Source organism: Narcine bancroftii, chromosome 2, assembly GCF_036971445.1.
Source record: "Narcine bancroftii isolate sNarBan1 chromosome 2, sNarBan1.hap1, whole genome shotgun sequence".
Classification (NCBI taxonomy): domain Eukaryota; kingdom Metazoa; phylum Chordata; class Chondrichthyes; order Torpediniformes; family Narcinidae; genus Narcine; species Narcine bancroftii.
The window spans coordinates 18,008,006-18,026,230 of NC_091470.1; the positions used below are offsets into that span (position 1 = coordinate 18,008,006).

Consider the following 18,225-nt stretch of genomic DNA (forward strand, 5'->3'; position numbering starts at 1 on the left):
TACTGACATCAAGCCAACAACCCTCTATATTTCCTTAGTTGTTCTTGCTGCCTTTTCAAATTCATAAAACAATATTAGCAGCCTTCCAGTCTTCCATCACTTCACTCGAGGCTAAAGATTATGTTAATATCTCAGTAAGGAGGCTCTACAACTTCTATCCTTGCTTATAACATTTTGCAAGAAAGCATTTTATCAGGCCCTAGGGGTTTGTTCACCTTAATGCAGTCCAAGGATACCAATATTTCCTCCCTAGTACTTCTTATTTGACCCAGTGCATTGCAACTTGTTGGCTCCAATTCATTGGCTTCCATGATCTTTTCCAGAGTAAACACTATTGAGAATTATTCATTTGAAATTTCACCCATCACCTGTGGTACCACACTAAGACAGCCATGCTGATCTTTAATGGATCCAATTCTTTCCATAGCCACTCTTTTAAAATACCTGTGGAATCTTTCGTGATTTTTTAAAATTAAATTAAAATGTAAAAAATGTATTTACAGCACATTTCAGCCATTTAAACCTGGGTCACCCAATTACACCCAAATTAACCCACAAACCTGTATATTTTGGAGGGTGGGAGAAAAGCTATGCAGACACTGGGAGAAAGTACAAACTCCTTACAGACAGACCCAGGTCGCTGGCGCGCTAATGGCATTGCACTAACCACTGCACTAACTGTACCACCTCAGAGCTTAAATTTGGCTTGATTCTGCCCACAAGCTCCACTACATGGCCTCTTTTTTTCCCTTCTGATTTCACTTTTAACCCTACTCCGACATCTCTTGAACTCATTGAGGGAGGGGTTTGCTTGGTATAGATTGCTTACATTTGAAGAATGAGAGGCAATCATATAGAAACATATAAAATTATGAAAGAGATAGATAAGATAGAGGCCAAAAACTTGTTTTCACTGGTAGGTGAGACCAGAACTAGGGGACAGCCTCATGATTCAGGGGAGTAGATTTAAGATGGAGGTGAGAAAAACTGTTTTTACCAGAGAGTAGTGAATCGATGGCATTCTGTGCCACAGGAAGCAAATGAGGCTACTTCTTTAAACATATTTAAGGTTCAGTTAGATACATTTTTACATAAAAAAAGGGATTAAGGGATATGGGGAAAAGACAAGTAGGTGGAGTTGAGTCAATGATCAGATCAACAATAATCTTATTGAATGGCGGAGCAGGCTCAACAGGCCGGATGGCCTACTCCTGCTCCTAGTTCTTATGTATATGTCTCCTTTTTTTCCCTGATCAGAGCCTCAATATTCCTACTACATGATCCCACTACTAGATATATACTCCGCTCTCCACCTTCTGCAGGGATTACTCCCTCCATGACCCCCTTGTTCACTCCTCCCTCCCCACCAATCCTCCCCTGTGACTGCAGAAGATAGTTCATTTGTGCCCACACCTCCTCCCTCACCACTATTTGGGGTCCCAAATAGACCTTCCAGGTGAAGCAACTTGTGAATCAGCAGTGGTCATATACTGCATCTGGTGCTCCTGTTATGGTCTCCTCTACAATGGAGAGATTGATCACAGGCTGGGAGATCACTTTGTTAACCACCTCACCTCTGCAATAGCATGGATTTCCCAATGGCCATCCATATCAATTCTCCATCCCTTGCTGACGTGTCTGTCCATGGTTTTATTCATTGCCAGATTGAGACCACCCTCAAATTGGAAAAACAACACCTCATCTTCCAACTGGGAATCCTCCAACCATATGCCATTAATATCAACTTCTCTGGCTTTCGTTAAACAACCCCGATTCCCTACTTTTACCTTATCGCCTTTCCCACCTCTGTCTCTTTCCCTTTTCCCTTTCACACAGACAAATTCAATTTTCATCTCTCTCCTTATCATATCCAATTAATACCTTTTGTTGAACTAAACTCCTTCCCTAGCCAGCACTGGCTCTATTCTGAGATGTCCTGTTTTTAGCTTATTCCTTGAAGAAGGGCTCAGGCCAGAAACATCAGTAATATATATTTATCTCATATGAACGTTTCAAAACTGGCTGAGTCCCTCCAGCATCTCAGTGTGTTTTTACTACAATCACAGTGCCAACAAGACTTTCATGTTTCTCTCAATATCCCCTTACAACTAGCCTTAAACTTACCAGCCTTTCCCTTCACCCTAATGGAAACCATTAGCCTGAACTCTTGCTATCTCACCTTAAAAAAGCCTTCCAACTGATCTCTTATCTGCGAAGGTCCTCTCGCAATTAACCTCTGTAAATTGCTCAACAATTGCTCCAAAATTGGTCTTGGCCCAATTTAGGATTTTAACTTGTGGAGTTAATTATTTCCTCATGAACTATTTTAAAACTATTGGACATGATCACTCATCTCATTTTTATCCCCCACTTTATTTTTTTGGCTGATATTGTGATAAGACCAAGTCCAGTCCTGCATCTTCCCCAGTAGGGTCTCCAGTATTTAGAAAGTTTTTTGGACACACTACACAAATCCCACCCCTTCCTAACTTGTTTATGGATGCCCAAGACAATACGAGAAGTTAAAAATCTCCCAGTAAGACCATCTTATTATTTTTACAACATCTCCCAATTTTCCTGTACATTCTCTTCTCCACATTCCATTGACTACTGGGAAGCCAATAATATAGCCTCATCAAATTGATCATTTCCTTATTATTTCCAAGTTCTACCCATAAAGTTTCACTGGACAACCCCCAAGGATGTTGGACCATTAGAAGCATAGAACACAGAAAAAGGCCATTTGGCCCATCTAGTCCATGCCTAACTGTTATTCTGCCTAGTCCCATTGACCTGCACCTGGACCATAGCCCTCCATACCCTGTTGTTTACTGTTAAGTCATCCTTCATCAAAAAGGCAACTGAAGCCCCTTTCTTACCTGCCCCGCCTATCAGTCCTTGTAGTACCTGTACCCTGGAATATAGGGCAGCCAGTCTTGCCTTAATCTCAACCATGTTTATGTTATGGCTATAGATTCCCAATCATTAATGTTTCATTAACTTTTGCCACATTTTTGTACAGGTTCCAACAGTACTATGTCCAAATGACCATCCATTATCCATAAGGTTTGATGGCATGGTTCTACCCTTTGGGGTCGAGTTGGCATGTATGCCAGTCTTGGTACTGAGTTGGACATCCTTGACCTGATTGGCAAGTGAGAGCAGGCCAGAAGGCAGCGAGTCCACACCCTGAATTTGTCTGCCTTACCCTTTAAGTATTTTGCATTGAAATAAGTACAGCTTAAACTATCAATCTATCCTCTCTCTTTTGCCATGTTCCTGCCCGTCCCATCTAAAAAATTTGCTCGCTTTAAGTATAATATGAGCCCTCAACTTTTCACTGCCTCATCTCTCCTCTGGGTCTTGCCTCTCCTTGCCAATCTCATTTAAACCTTGCAGAGTAGCATGAGGCATTTGTTGGATTTTTGGAGCATTAAGTTAAGATAAGACTGTGCAACCAAGCAGAAATTTCATTTTAACTTTATTTGCTAATAATGCCTTTACAAAAAAGTCATGGACTTGTGACAGATATGTGGATCTGACTATCTCTATTTAATATCGAAATACTTGAATACATCATTTCTGTCAGGTCATAAAGCACTGATCATTTCACAACCAATATCATGCCTTCATTCCCAATTTAATCTTGTGAGATAATGTAATCTTGAACCAGTCATTCCTGATTGCACTTTCAATGTACCCCCTTCCCTTAAGTGAGATTTGGTTGCAAGTCTTCAGAAATTGACTATAATTTGTCACTTTTCTCATACATGACAGCTGAATCAGTGCAGAACACCTATCTGCAAGACAAGGTTTCACTCAGAGAACTTGTTATTTGAAAAGAGAATAGGAAAGTAATGTTCAACCATTGCTAACTGCGGTCCAAAGAAAAAAAATGGAGGTTTAATCTTCAGAAGCACTTGCCAAAGTACAAACTACACTGTCAGCAATGGACTGAGCAGCAGAGAAAACAACCTAAGATTCTTTTCCTATTGTCAGTGATTTCTACTTTAAAATGTGGTTGAATGATTCAAAATTGGCGATTAAGTCAACCCTTAACTGGACAGCCATGGACTAAATGAGCAACAGATTTGGTTCAATCAACCACATTGCCCATGAATGACTGACTGAGGACAATATCAAGCTTAGCAAGAATGTTTTTCATTCAAGGCTGTCTCACTTGCCATTAGGGTCAAGGATGTCCAACTCACTACCCAGACTGGCACACTTACCCACTCAACCTCAGAGAGCAAAACCATGCAACCAAACCTTACAGATGATGGATGGTTATTTGATATAGTACTAGCAAATCTCTGGAGCTTGTAGAATCTGTACAAAAATGTGTCATAAGTAAGAATGAAACATTTGCATTAGAAGGACAATAACAGAATTTTGCTGACATACAAAAGGAATTAGTTGCTGCATATTTATGGAAATATGGGTTGTAACCGTTAATCCACCGTCAGTTTAACACATCCCTACCTCTCATTGCAACCATCTATGTTCCACCTTCTACTAAAAAAGTGAAACCATGGAGATTTACGGTGCCCTCTGCGAAGCCCAGACATCCCACCCTGACAGTGCCATGACTGGTGCTGGTGACATCAATCACACCGACCTGAAACAATTACCACCATTTCAACAATATGTCAGTGTTGCCATCAGAGGGGAGAACACCCATGATTGGATGTACACCAACATCCCTGGTGCATAGAAGGCTGCGCCTCGCCCCTACCTTTCATACTCGCATAACATTGAGTCGACATCCTGTTAACCCCGGCGTACAGATCACTGGGAAAACAAACAAGTTCAGTTTGCAGGGAGATCAGCATGTGGCCAAGTTTGGGGGGGGTGGGGACAGCAGTGAGAGACTGCTTCGAGACCACGAACTGGATCTGTTTAGGGAGATGGCTACCTACAACGGTCATGTAAATATCAAGGAGTAACGAGCTCAGTGACTGGCTGAAGTGCCAGTTGATGAAGTCGATAAAGACAATGAGGTCACACAATAATCATAGCTTTTATTAGCAGAAACTCATGGTACAATAATGAAAGACAGTAGGTGCATATACAGTTAGACCCAAGGGGACTGTCCTTAACAGTAAACATAATGAACAGCCAATGTTAGTACAGCAAGGCTTGCCCGAGGGGAGACAGTCAGCTTGACAGACATTCACCACACTGGCCACATCAGGAAATCTATTGAAGATGTCACCAAAATCAAATGCTTCGCAATTAGGACTAACCGGAAACTATGGTTGGATGCAGAGCTCCAGGCCCTTCTCAGAGCTCATGATGCTGCTTTCAGGACAGGGGATAGGATGGCACTAAGATCAGTCAGGGTTGAACTCTCCTGTACAATCCAGAAGGCAAAGAAGATCCACAGTCAGCTGTGCCACACCAGCGACATGAGGCCCAAATGACAAGGGAGTAAGTCTATAATGGATCTCAAGTCAACCTTGTAAGTTAAAGACAATGACGCCTCCCTTCCAGACAAACTGAACATCTTCTATGTACGGTTTGATGAGAAGAACCGAATGATGCCAAAGAAAACTTAGTATCCCCCTGATGAACTGGTCCCCTGCATAGCTGTGCTGAGATGAGGAGAACCTTATCCAAGGTGAACCCACACAAGGCAACAGGACCAGACAACAGACCTGGTCGAGTACAGAAGGTCTATGCAGACCAATTGACGGGAGGTCTTAATGGACATCTTCAACACATCACTGCAGCAGTCCATCATTCTCACAGGGTTCAAGACAACCATCAACATCCCAGTATCCAAGATGGAAATAATAAGCCTCAATGACTACCGCTCCATAACATTGACCTCTGCCTTTATGAAATGCTTTGAGCATCTGGTGATAGAATGCATCTAGGAGAGACCTCTCAAGACACTGGACCCATTTCAATTCGCCTATTAAAAAAAACTGTTCCATAGACGATGCCATAGCCTTGTCCCTTCACTCTGCCCTGACCCACCTGGAGAACAACATGAGAGTAACAACCTGAGTCTCAACATGTTAAGATGAAGAGGATGATCATGGACCTCAGGAGGACCAGGAACAACCACCGTACATATCAAGAACTCTGGAGAGAGCACCATGTTCCTTGGAGTTCAATTAACTAGTGATCTATCATGGCCACTCAACATCTCCTCACCTGTAAGGAGAGCGCAACAGTGACTGCACTTCCTGATAAGGCTGAAGTGGACAAGACTACCAGCCACCATTATGTCAACTTTCTACAGGAACTCTGTTGAGAGCATCCTGGCTGGCTGCATCACAGTTTACTGCAAAGAAATGGATCAGAGGTCAATATAGAGTGGCAGGGAGAATCACTGGAGTCTCCATCTCTCCCGTCGACATGATCTACTAAGATCATTGTCTGAAGAGGGTGGGTGAAATCACTGAGGATCCCTTCCATTGCACATTGCATCTTTCAGCTGCTCTTGTCGGGAAAGAGATATAGGAGTATCAGAGCCAGGACCAACAGACTGAGGTGAGGAACAGCTTCTTCCCATGGGCAGCGAAAATGCTAAACAACCAAAGGAACTGCTCACACTAACCATTCTAAATGCTCATATTCATGAAACAATATTTATTTATTTGTATGTCAGAATACTTTTCCTGCATTTGTATTGTTCATCAGTATGTGTGTTATGTCTGGTTGTGCGTCTCTGTGTTTTGCAATGAGAACCAGAGGACACTGTTTCATCGGGATGTACATATGCAATCAAATGACAATAAACTTGACTTGATACTCACGTTAGGGTTAACATTCTCTCCATATGCTCCATTTAGATGTTTGAAAAAGTTAAATTACTGGAAGTACAAATACTGGATATTGGTATGGGCACATTGTGATATTTTATTCACCTTTTGCTGTGCTGTGCTGCTCCCCTATCAAATTTACACACTGTTATTTTACTTCAAGTTCCTGAAAGGGATCAAGTTGTGTTCATTTCCTATGGTCACTATAATGGACAATGGGGGTTTAAGAAACTACAAATGTAGGCGAAAGAAGTAAATCAGATGGATTTTTTAATTCATTTTCATGAAAAGTTGCCAGAATAGGTGATTGGCCCTGTGGAAACTGGCTCAATAAATAATTGGATATATTCCTAAGAGAAAGGTGTTTGGTGCTAAGATGGCTTGGTAGCAGTTAATGCATGAAATTGTTATTCTTATGTTATTCAAAAACAAATATGTCAATTCTGTTCCATATATATTTCCCACATTAGATGGTTTAATCATCCATAAGAAACAGAAGCAGGAATAGGTAATTTTGCCCCTTGAGTCCCCTCTGCCCTTTTGATCTTAGCATCATTTTACCACTCTATCCCCCATATTCTTCAAATATCCAAAATAAAATCCATTGGTCTATTTATCCATCTTTCTATGTTAGCCCTTCTGGGAGAGAGTTCTATCTCGAATGACAAAATCCCTCATGAAGTCCCTTGTGGCCTATCCCTTGTGGTGTGATTATCACCTCCAATACTGGACTCAGGCCAGTGGAAGCATCTCTGTACCTACTGCATCAAGCCACTTACATTCCATTAAAGTTTAATGGCTAATGAATGGCCTACTCTCATTGGCATTCCATGACCTTTGGAGATTCCCTGTGTTTAACTTCCCTCTCTAAACTATTAATTTGAAGGATTCCTCATTTTATCCTCATATCAAACCTGGCCTTACCCCATCAGACATAATTGCATTTGTTCTATCCAATTGTCTACCATCCTCTCTGCATCCAAAAACAAATATTTGCTCTCTTTCTCAGTTCCAGAGACAGGTCTTTGATAGGAAATATTGGCTCTGCTTCCATTTCCGTAGATGTTGCCTGATTTACTGTGTCATTCCAACATTTTGTGGTTCAGTTACATTTAAAGGAGAATAGTAACAAAGCAAAAGACACTAGGAGCAAAACACAATAGTACAAAGACAAATTCAGAGAAAACACTCATCTACAAAGGTGGACAGATTTTATAGCAATATATAGTCTCATTGTCACCTAGTCAGGGTGGAGAAGCTTGTGTGGTCCTGAGATCCCAAGATTGATGCCATCTAAAGCTATGCTCCTGGAAGGATCACCCATAGCGGTAAGGTCAAGGGTGAGGTCCCTATCAGAAAACAATCCAACCAAGTCCTCAACAGTGGAACAGGCGGATGAAATTTCTCTGAACTCGTCAAGTCACCTTTATTCATCGTTCATTCCATGTTCACACAGTAAAGACGAGATAACGTTTCACCAGGACCACGGTGCATATTTACATAAATATAAATTAGAATAGAAGTTAAACATATTAAAATATTAAGATGTCTACAGTAAATGTCCACAGTACACTATCCTCATATGTTCTGGGAATTCAAGAGCCTGGTGACTTGTGGTGGGGGGGGGGTAAAAATTGTTGCCCAATCTGGACGTAATGACCTGAGTGCTACGATCCCTCCTGCCAGATAGCAGAACACTTTACATGACGGATGTGTGGAGTCCTTCACAATGTTTATTGCCTTTTGCCTGCATTGAGTGTTGTAAATGTCTTTCATGGTTTGAAAAGAGCCTCCAAGTATTTTTTTCTGCTGACTTCACTATCCTCTGCAGGGACTTGAGGTCCAAGGCGGTACAGCTTCCAAACCAGGCAGTGATGAAGTTGCACAGGATGCTCTTAATACATCTTCTATAGAATGCAGCGATTGAAGGTGGGAGATGAACCTTCCACAGCCTTCGCAGGAAGTAAAGGCGCTGCTGGACTTTCTTGGCTATGGAGCTGATGTTAAGTGACCAGGTGAGATTCTCCACCAGATACACTCCAAGGAACTTGATACTCTTGACAACCTCAACAGCCAAGCTGTCAATGGTCAGTGGAGCATGGTCCCCTGGGTCATCCTGAAATCAACAACTATCTCTTGTTTTACTAACGTTCTGATACAGGTTGTTGGCTCTGCACCAGTCTGTTAGCGACTGCACCTCATCTCTGTATGCTGATCCTCATTCTCATTAATAAGGCCCATCATGGTCGTGTTGTCAGTGAACTTGATGCTGTTCGAGCTGTGTTTAGCTGCACAGTCATGGGCCAACAGAGTGAACAGCAGTGGACTAAGCATGCAGCCCAGGAGGTCCCTGTGCTCAGTGTGATGATCTTGGAGGTGCTGTTTCTGATCCAGACTGCTTGAGGTCTTCCTGACAGAAAGTCAAGAATGCAAATGCAGAGGGAGGTGTTTACACCCAGCAGGCTCAACTTCCTTATCAGGTACTGAGGTATTATTATGCTAACTGCCGAACTGAAGTTGATAAAAAGCAGTCAAACATATGAGTCCTTATTTTCCAGGTGGGTGAGGGCTAGATGGAGGACGGTGGTGAAGGTTGTGAAGACGGATGAAGGCTGCAACAAATTCATCACCTCCAATCACCATCGTCGTGGTTTCCATGCCATTAGAATTAGTTGGTTGATTTGTGAAGTTTTGCAGTGCAACATGAAGTATACATTAAACAAATACATGCACAGTTGACTTCACTCTGTGGGCAATGGAACGAAGGCCATTGAGGTCCCTCGACCTCAAGGGACAGCCACCACAATATAGTGGATGTCACATATATAGTGGATGTCACATATACGAAATGAGCAGAGGGCTCATTGGAGATCTATATTGTTACCTGAGCTATGTAACTACCTTTCGAATTCTATTTGATCTTCATGCAAACGTCCCTCTACCACCGGTCTTCTCTTGAGCTACAGGAGACTAACTAGCATATAGTAATAATAGGATAACATGCAATCTCAACTGACTCCTGTTCACTGTTTTAGAAGTGCCCTGAAATGGTCAAAAGAATGGAATCTGCATAAATTAAAAAGCATAATTCTTCAGATCTTGAGTTTAATGATATTATAAAGGAAAAAATGTACTCAAAGTCTGCATATGCAATTTTTCCACAATTTACTTCATTACAAAGTTACCAGAAATGATGAGTCAATCATCTTAGTCTCCCATTTAGGAATAGTTGCACAGAATTACTGCATAGAACACAATGGGAATACTTCTGGTTGGATTTATAAAATTATTCTGATTGGGATATGTACATCTCAAATGCTCAGGAACCCAAAGAATTTTCATTTATATCCCACCTGCCTCACAGCAATGCTTTCAGATCTTCACATCATTCAGAAATAGCTACGCTGAAAGGTAACATCTCTAAAATAAAAGAAAAATCATAGACCCCAGAAACATCAATGTTTTGTTAATGTTGGTTCAGAAGGAAGCATTGAGCAAGATTGACAGTGTGCCAATTATCCTTCTGTGGTTTGACAGGGCAAAACCAACTCATCCAAGTTACCTGTTTTCCCCAATTGTTAATGTTAAAATAATGTAGTCCTTTCAAGAATAACTAACTACATTTTACAGATGATGGGTTTGATGCAGCAGGTCTATTTTAGGAATTGGCAGGTGGTGGAAATATCATAAATCACTGTCCTAAGACATGTGATTGCCAAGTTTCTTTATATAACAAATCTATTTGAAACAAATAAAAACAAGAATAGGTTATTCAGCCCTTCATACCCATTTTCCCATTAAATCATAGATAATATTTCACCATCGCTTGACCTTTTTGCACTAATCCCACATTATTTGATTCATTTAACTTCTAAAATTCTACCAATCTATGCTTTGCTCTTAGTTCTGAGCCTCCAGAGCCTTCTTCAATGGAGGATTCCAAAAATTCATCACTGACTGGAGAAAGAAATTACTTCTCATGTCTGTACTGAATAGCTGACCTCTTATTTTGTGACAATGACCTGTTTCTAAATGCTGACAGGCAGGGAAAGATCAAATTCACATTCAGTGGATCAACCCCACAAGAAATTTGCATGTTTCAATTAATTTCTGACACTCTATCCCAAACTGTTGACAAAATTGACACCAATAAACAGTGTGCAAATCTAGTCACCCAGTTACAGGAAAGAAATCAATAAATTGGAAGGGCTGCAGTAGAGATTTACCAGGACGGTGCTGGTACCGGAGGGCCCGAGTAATAGGGACAGGTTCTATTGACTGGGTCTTATTTATAATGTGGATGAGTGTGTCCCCATCATATCATTCAGGCTTTACCCCAACTAAAAGCCCTGAAGGAACAATGAAATACGGAACCTGCTGAAAGCCAGATCACGGGCATTTAAGTCTGGAGATCCAGAACACTAGGCAAGGAGTAGGTATGACCTATGGAAAACCATCTCCCAGGTGAAGTGGTCAACAAAGGATAACTGACAACTGTGGCAGGGCCTAAATTAAATAACACCATTTCCATAATTTCTGATGATATCATGGTCGTGGGCTGTAGATCAAGAAGCGATGAGTCAGCATTCAGGAGGAAGGATGAAAATGGCTGAATGGTGTTCATAGAAACAACAACTTTTCACTCAAGGTCACTAAGACCAAGGTCTGATTATAGCCTTTACGAATGGAAATCCAGACGTGTATAACCCAGTGATCATTGAGGTGGAGAGGGTGAGCAAATTTAAGTTCCTAGGAGTCACTATCTCAGGGGACCTTTCCTGGACCCAACATACGAATTTATTCACCCCTCAAATGAATTATTTTAGTAGTCACACTGTTGTCTGCCCACTTACCACATGATCTACCTGTGTAATGACTAGCTGAAAGATGACCACTGTACCTGTCACTAATCAGATGAAATTCCTTCCAAAATTCACCTTAAATTATTCTTTACCTAATCATAGGCAGTTCCTCTGATATATCTTCAGCATATTAGATCAACATTTAAAGGCCTTGTAACACCCTGCATGCATCTGTAATGAACTTTTCTCAGTTGCCCCTTTTCCAAGTCAATGATCTGAATTTGTTTCAAATCTTTTAATATCAGGCAGTAGTCTTGGGGCTCTTGACTGATATGCCTCTATTAGATGTTTTCAATGTATATTCATCTTCTAAAGTGAACATAATACCATCTCCTGCAGCAAGTGGTAGTAATCCAACAATGGAAACTCACCTCCATTTTCACTAAGCATGCACATAAAAACCTCCTTATGCAATTAACAGTTCCCAGTTAACAACACAATGTAATTTTACATCCTCTGTGACAAGTGATTAAATACACAAGATATAATTTTTTGATGTAGTGACTTCAATGAGCTACTAATTTGATTGCAGTGTTGGATCACACATCAGTAATTCCCCCAAGTAATTATTTTTAACAATGAGATATGTTATGATATCATTTTTCATGTATTCTGAAGCAACTAGGTTTGATTAGTCTTTGTTAAATTGTGTTGGGGGTTTTTTAGAGAAAAATGTGATGCTTTCAGTATAAATATTTAATGAAATTAGACACAAACATCAATCTTTCCACACTATTAAGGTATTATGGACTACAGATATAAGAAAAAGAAGCAGATGAAGGCTATTGGTCCCGTCAAGCCTGCTCCTCCAATTGTAAAGATCATGGCCGAACTACTTTTGCCAACACAATCCCCATTTCCCTTAATTCTTGTAATCTCTTAACATTACTGTTTCACGAAAATCAATGTCTGAACCTCCACTGCCTGCCACGGTAGCAAACGCCAAGGCTTCACCATCTCTTGTATGAAGGCATTTCTCCTCATCTCATTCTTAAAATCCCTAATTCTGAGACGATGACCTTTGAGTCCAGATTCTTCAATCAAGGGAAACATCCTTCCTACATCCAGCCTGACAATCCTAAAATGATTTTGAAAGTTTCAATGAGATCACTTCAGCTTCTTCTGATAATGGTATCATCCTGTCAATTGAATTCTTTTTTTAAAATTTAAAAAAAACATTTCTTGCACTGAGTCATATCAATAAGAACATCCACAAATGATCGTCATCAGCATATACATAGTGGCATTTCTTCTTTCCCCCCCTTACCTCCCTCTCCCCTTCCCCATCCTTCTTCAAAAATCAATAAATAATAAAACACATAAAACAAAGAAATAACAGAAAAGTAATATCGTCTACTTTCACATATTTAAATCTTATTGTGCTTATAATAATGTTGTTTTACGAGATGGAGATGTGTGGTCGTCGTTCTCCGACATATTTTATGTGTGGTTTTCAAATTTGTTTGAATAATGTACATTTGTCTTTCAGATTGTATGTAATTTTTTCTAATGGAATACACTCATTTATTTCTGTAAACCACTGTTGTATTTTAATGTTTGTTTCCATTTTCCAGGTCGTCATAATACATTTTTTGCTACTGCTACCGCTCTCATAATAAATTTTATTTGGGCTTTGTCTAATTTTAGTCCTGATATTTTGTCTCTTATATTATTTAACAGAGTTTTCTTTTGGATCTTTTGGTATATTATGTTTTGGTGATTTTGGTTAATATTAGGTTTAAATCTTCCCAGAAAGTTTTTACTTTTGAACATGTCCAAATTGCATGTAATGTTGATCCAGTCTCTTGTTTGCAACGAAAACATCTATCCGATGCTGTTGGGTACCATTCTTTTAATTTCTGAGGAGTGACATATAATCTGTGTAGCCAGTTATATTGAGTCATACATAATCTAGTATTTATCATGTTCCTCATTGTTCCTGTACATAACTTCTCTCATGTTTCGTTCTTTATCTTTGTGTTTAAATCTTTTTCCCAACTTTGTTTCGGTTTATACTTTATTTCATCCTCTTCTTTATATTGCAATTTGATGTACATGTTTGTAATAAATGTTTTAATTATCATTGTATCTGTGATTAAATATTCAGAGTTGCTACTTTCTGGTAATCTCAAGCTATTTCCCAATATATCTTTTAGATAAGTTTTCAATTGTTAATGTGTAAACTTTGTACCTTGTGTTATTCCATATCAATCTTTTAATTGCTCAAATGTTAATAAATTATTTCCCAAAAAGCAATCTTCTATTTTCTTGATTCCTTTTCTATCCCATTCCTTGAAAAATAAATTATCTATTGTAAAGGGGATTAATGGGTTTTGTGTTAATATCATTTTTGGTATTTGATAATTTATCTTTTTTTCTTCCAGGTGTATTCTTTTCCATAATTTAAGTATGTGATGTAGTACTGGTGAATTATTATATTGTACCAATTTTTCATCCCATTTATAAAGTATGTGTTCCGGGATATTTTCTCCCAATTTGTCCAATTCTATCTTAGTGCAGTTTGGTTTTTCTCCTCTCTAATAAAAATCTGATAAGTACCTTAAATGTGCTGCCCTGTAGTAATTTTTGAAGTTTGGTAGCTGTAACCCGACTTGTTTGTAACTCCATGTTAATTTTTCTAGCGCTATTCTTGACTTTTTACCTTTCCATAAAAATATCCTTACTATTTTCTTCAGTTTTGCAAAAAAATTCTCTGTCAAGGGAATTGGTAATGCTTGGAATAGATATTACACTTGTGGGAACACATTAATCTTAATACAGTTTACTCTTCCTATTAAAGTTAACGGTAGTCCTTTCCAATTCTCTAAATCTTCCTGTTTTTTTTTAATTAATGGTTTGTAGTTCAATTTGTATAAATGTTTTAGGTTGTTATCTATTTTGATGCCAAGGTAATGTATCGCCTGTGATTACCATTTAAAAAGGGTTTCTTTTTAAAATTCTGAATAATCAATATTATTCATTGGCATCACTTTATTTTTATTGGTGTTAATCTTGTACCCTGATATCTCTCCATATTCTTTCAGTTTCATATGTAATTTTTTTAAAATTGACTTACCTGGTTCTGTTAAATATACTATGATGTCATCTGCAATTAGGCTGATTTTATATTCTTTCTGTTTTATTTTTATTCCTTTTATCATAGTTTCCTTCCTTATCAACTCCGCTAGTGGTTCAATAACCAAAGCAAACAGTGAAGGGATAATGGGCATCCCTGTCTTGTTGACCTGCTTAATTTAAAGTGATCTGATACATATTGATTTATTGCTACCTTTGCTAACGGTCCATTATATAATGCTCTAATCCAGTTAATAAAATTTTCCGGTAGTTTAAATTTCTGTAACACTTTAAACAAATAGTTCCACTCTACCCTATCAAAGGCTTTCTCTGCGTAGAACATAACAGCTACCGTTGGCATTTTATTTATTTGTACTTTATGAATTAAATTAATAAGTTTACAAACATTATCAGCTGCCCATCTTTTTTTTTAACAAATCCAGTTTGGTCCTGTCTTACTAGTTTCGGTTCACAGTCATTCAGTCCATTTGCTAATCATTTTGCTATTAATTTATTATCTGCATTCAATAATGACATTGGTCTCTATGATGATGGCAATAGTGGGTCTTTTCCTTCTTTTGGGATTACTGTAATTATTGCTGTTTTACATGATTCTGGTAAGTTTTGGGTCTCTTCTACTTGATTTATTACTTCTAGGAGGGTAGGGATTAATAGATCCCCAAAAACTTTATTAAACTCTATAGGGAATCCGTCTTCACCTGGTGTTTTATTGTTTGGTAGTTTTATTAATATATCCTGTATTTCTTCAGTCTTAAAAGGTTCTGTCAGTTTATTTTGTTCTTCTATTTGTAGATGTGGTAGTTCAATGTTAGATAAAAATTCATCAATTTTGTTATTTTTTTTCTTTATTTCCAGTTTTGGTATAATTGTTTATAGAATCTTTGAAATTTTCATTTTATATGTGATCTCCTTATCATCTTTTCTTGTCACTAGAATGGTTCTTTTAGCTTGTTCTGTTGCCAGGCCAATATTTTGTGTGTTTTCTCTCCCAGTTCATAATATTTTTGATTTGTTTCCATTATATTTTTTTCTACTTTATATCTTGGTAATGTTTCATATTTTATTTTTTTCTCTGCCAGATCTCTCTTTTTCTCTGTATCTTCTCTTTTCGTTAATTCATTTTCTATGATTGTTATCTCTTTTTCCAACTGTTCTACTTCCCAATTATTTTCCTTTTTAATTTCAGTTGAATAGCTAATTATTTGTCCTCTAATAAAGAATTTATTGCATCCCATAAAATGAATTTATCTTTTACTGATTCCATATTTATCTTGAAGTATATTTTAATTTGTTGTTCAATATATTCTTTGAAATCTTGTCTTTTTAACAGTGTAGGATTTAGTCTCCATCTATATGTCTTTTGTGGGGAATCCTCTAATTCAATTGTTAATAACAGAGGAGAGTGATCTGATAATAATCTTGCTTTATATTCCATTTTTAAAACTCTTCCTTGGATCTCTGCTGATAACAAAAACATGTCTATTTTTGAATAGGTCTTATCTCTATTTGAGTAATGTGAATATTCTCTCTCTTTTTGGGGTTGTTTCCTCCTTATATCGATTAGTTTCATAACCTCCATTGCTCTTAGTGTAAATTTAGTTACTTTATTCTTATTGTTAATTGTCTTCCCAGTTTTGTCCATCATTGGGTCCAGGTTGAAATTGAAATCCCCTCCATGCAAGATAAGTCCCCATGTATCTGCTATCATTGGGAAGATGTTTTGCATAAATAGCTGGTCTTCTTTGTTAGGTGCATAGATGTTTAGTAAATTCCCAAATTCAGAATAAATCTGGCACTTTGTCATTACGTATCTCCCTGTTGGATCTGTTATTATTTCTTTTATGTTGATTGGTAGATTTTTGTTGACTAGTATAGCTACTCCCCTGGATTTTGAATTGTATGATGATGCCACTACATGGCCTACCCAGTCTCTCTTCAACTTACTGTGTTCTATCTCAGTTAAGGGTGTTTCTTGCACAAAAGCAAGAACCTCTTCCTTTTAATTTGTTTGTGTATTCCATTAATATTTAGTCATGAAATTTAATGTACCCATCTATACCTCTTTTTTCAATTCCATCTCATCTCCTCAACTCTTCCATCTCTTTTTTTCCAATTTAAAAAAAATCTATATTTTTGCTCATCTCAATGTTCGGTGACACAGTTAAAAACAAATTATCCTAGAAACTCCTATTAAAATTAGCATATAAAAATTCCTACCCAAAATAATGAAAGTCCCCCTGTATTGGGTTGTCTTTGACTCCTTGAATTGAATTCTTAATGTTTTGAATTACAGCTGGTATTTTGTGGTCTATAAATAACTCCAACCAATGATTTCAAGCTTTGGAACTCAATACATTGCAAATTTAGATGACCCCAAGATGGATAAAAGTGGAAGAGGTGAAGAATAAGAAATAAGAGAATTCCAACACATAAATTTTGTGTTCACTCTGTCATGCAAAAAGATCTGATCTTTTTCCCCAACTCTACTATCCCATCTAATCTCTAAACACATTTATTTATCTATAAATTATCTGTGTGTCTCTCTCACGTACATAACAGTAAGAATCTATGCCCTCTGTGATGTAGAATTCCAAAGATACAACTGATGAAGCAGAGCAAATCTTCCTGATCTCTGTTCCAAATGTCAGGTCACTTATCATCACCCATACGTGATTCTGTGCATTCCATTCGGAAGAACCAACCTCTCAGAGTTTATCCTATCAATCGTTTCTGTATAATATTGCCTAAACTGAAACCCAGTCTTCATTCCTCTTCCTGTTATGAGCATCATCTTGTTATTACTGGAGGAAAGGTTAAAAGTGTGGAAATTAGACGATAAAATCCATTTGCATTGCATCCATATTTTGCAGTGCTTACACACAATTAATGGTGAAGTCCTGCCTATGGGAACATTGTATCAGGCATCATCCTAAGCTCATGTCATTTCCCACAAATGAACCAAATTGCATTTCCAGGGGATAGCATGGGTCGATGATATTGCTTTTGCTTATCTAGCCAGCAGCATAGATAGCAAAACATGCAGTTTATCTGTCACAATAAGACTTTTTTTAAGTCAGACATGTCCTCATTTCTATTTCTTGGCAAAAATGTCTTCATCACCTGCTCTTCATTCTGATACTGAATAGATGTTCAAGCCTCCTCAATTAATATATCACAACAAAAAAGGTTTAAGTATTCAGTCACTTGAGCCACACCGAGGCTTGAAGTAGTTAATATTTCAGGTGAAAGATTTGGATTTGAAGGGAAAGGTAATTGTTCTTGGGAAGTCTTCCAAGGGTGGAATAGAGACAGTGCTAAAGAATGTGGATTAACAGAAAAATCTTGGGGTTCAATTCCGTACCATCCAAAACTGTCATATGTACCAAACAACATTTATTTATTTGGACAGATGAAATACTAGACCTGCACATGTATTGTTTTATCTGTATGTGCTTTAAGTCTGGTTGTATGTCTGTGTGTTTTGTACTGATGAC

The 18,225-nt window shown here is 38.2% G+C and overlaps 1 protein-coding gene across 23 annotated transcripts in view; it reads right to left on the reverse strand.

Moving 5' to 3' along the window:
• LOC138753237 (neurexin-3-like) overlaps window positions 1-18,225 on the reverse strand; it is a 2,173,925-nt gene that overhangs the window by 1,558,488 nt on the left and 597,212 nt on the right. The window contains exon 1 of one of the 23 annotated variants that reach the window (XM_069916003.1): window positions 4,736-4,928. The exons of the other annotated variants lie outside the window; for them this stretch is intronic. Coding sequence (XP_069772104.1) covers window positions 4,736-4,928 — 193 coding nt within the window. Of the gene's footprint in view, window positions 1-4,735; window positions 4,929-18,225 lie in introns of those variants that run through there. 23 annotated transcript variants of the gene reach the window in all.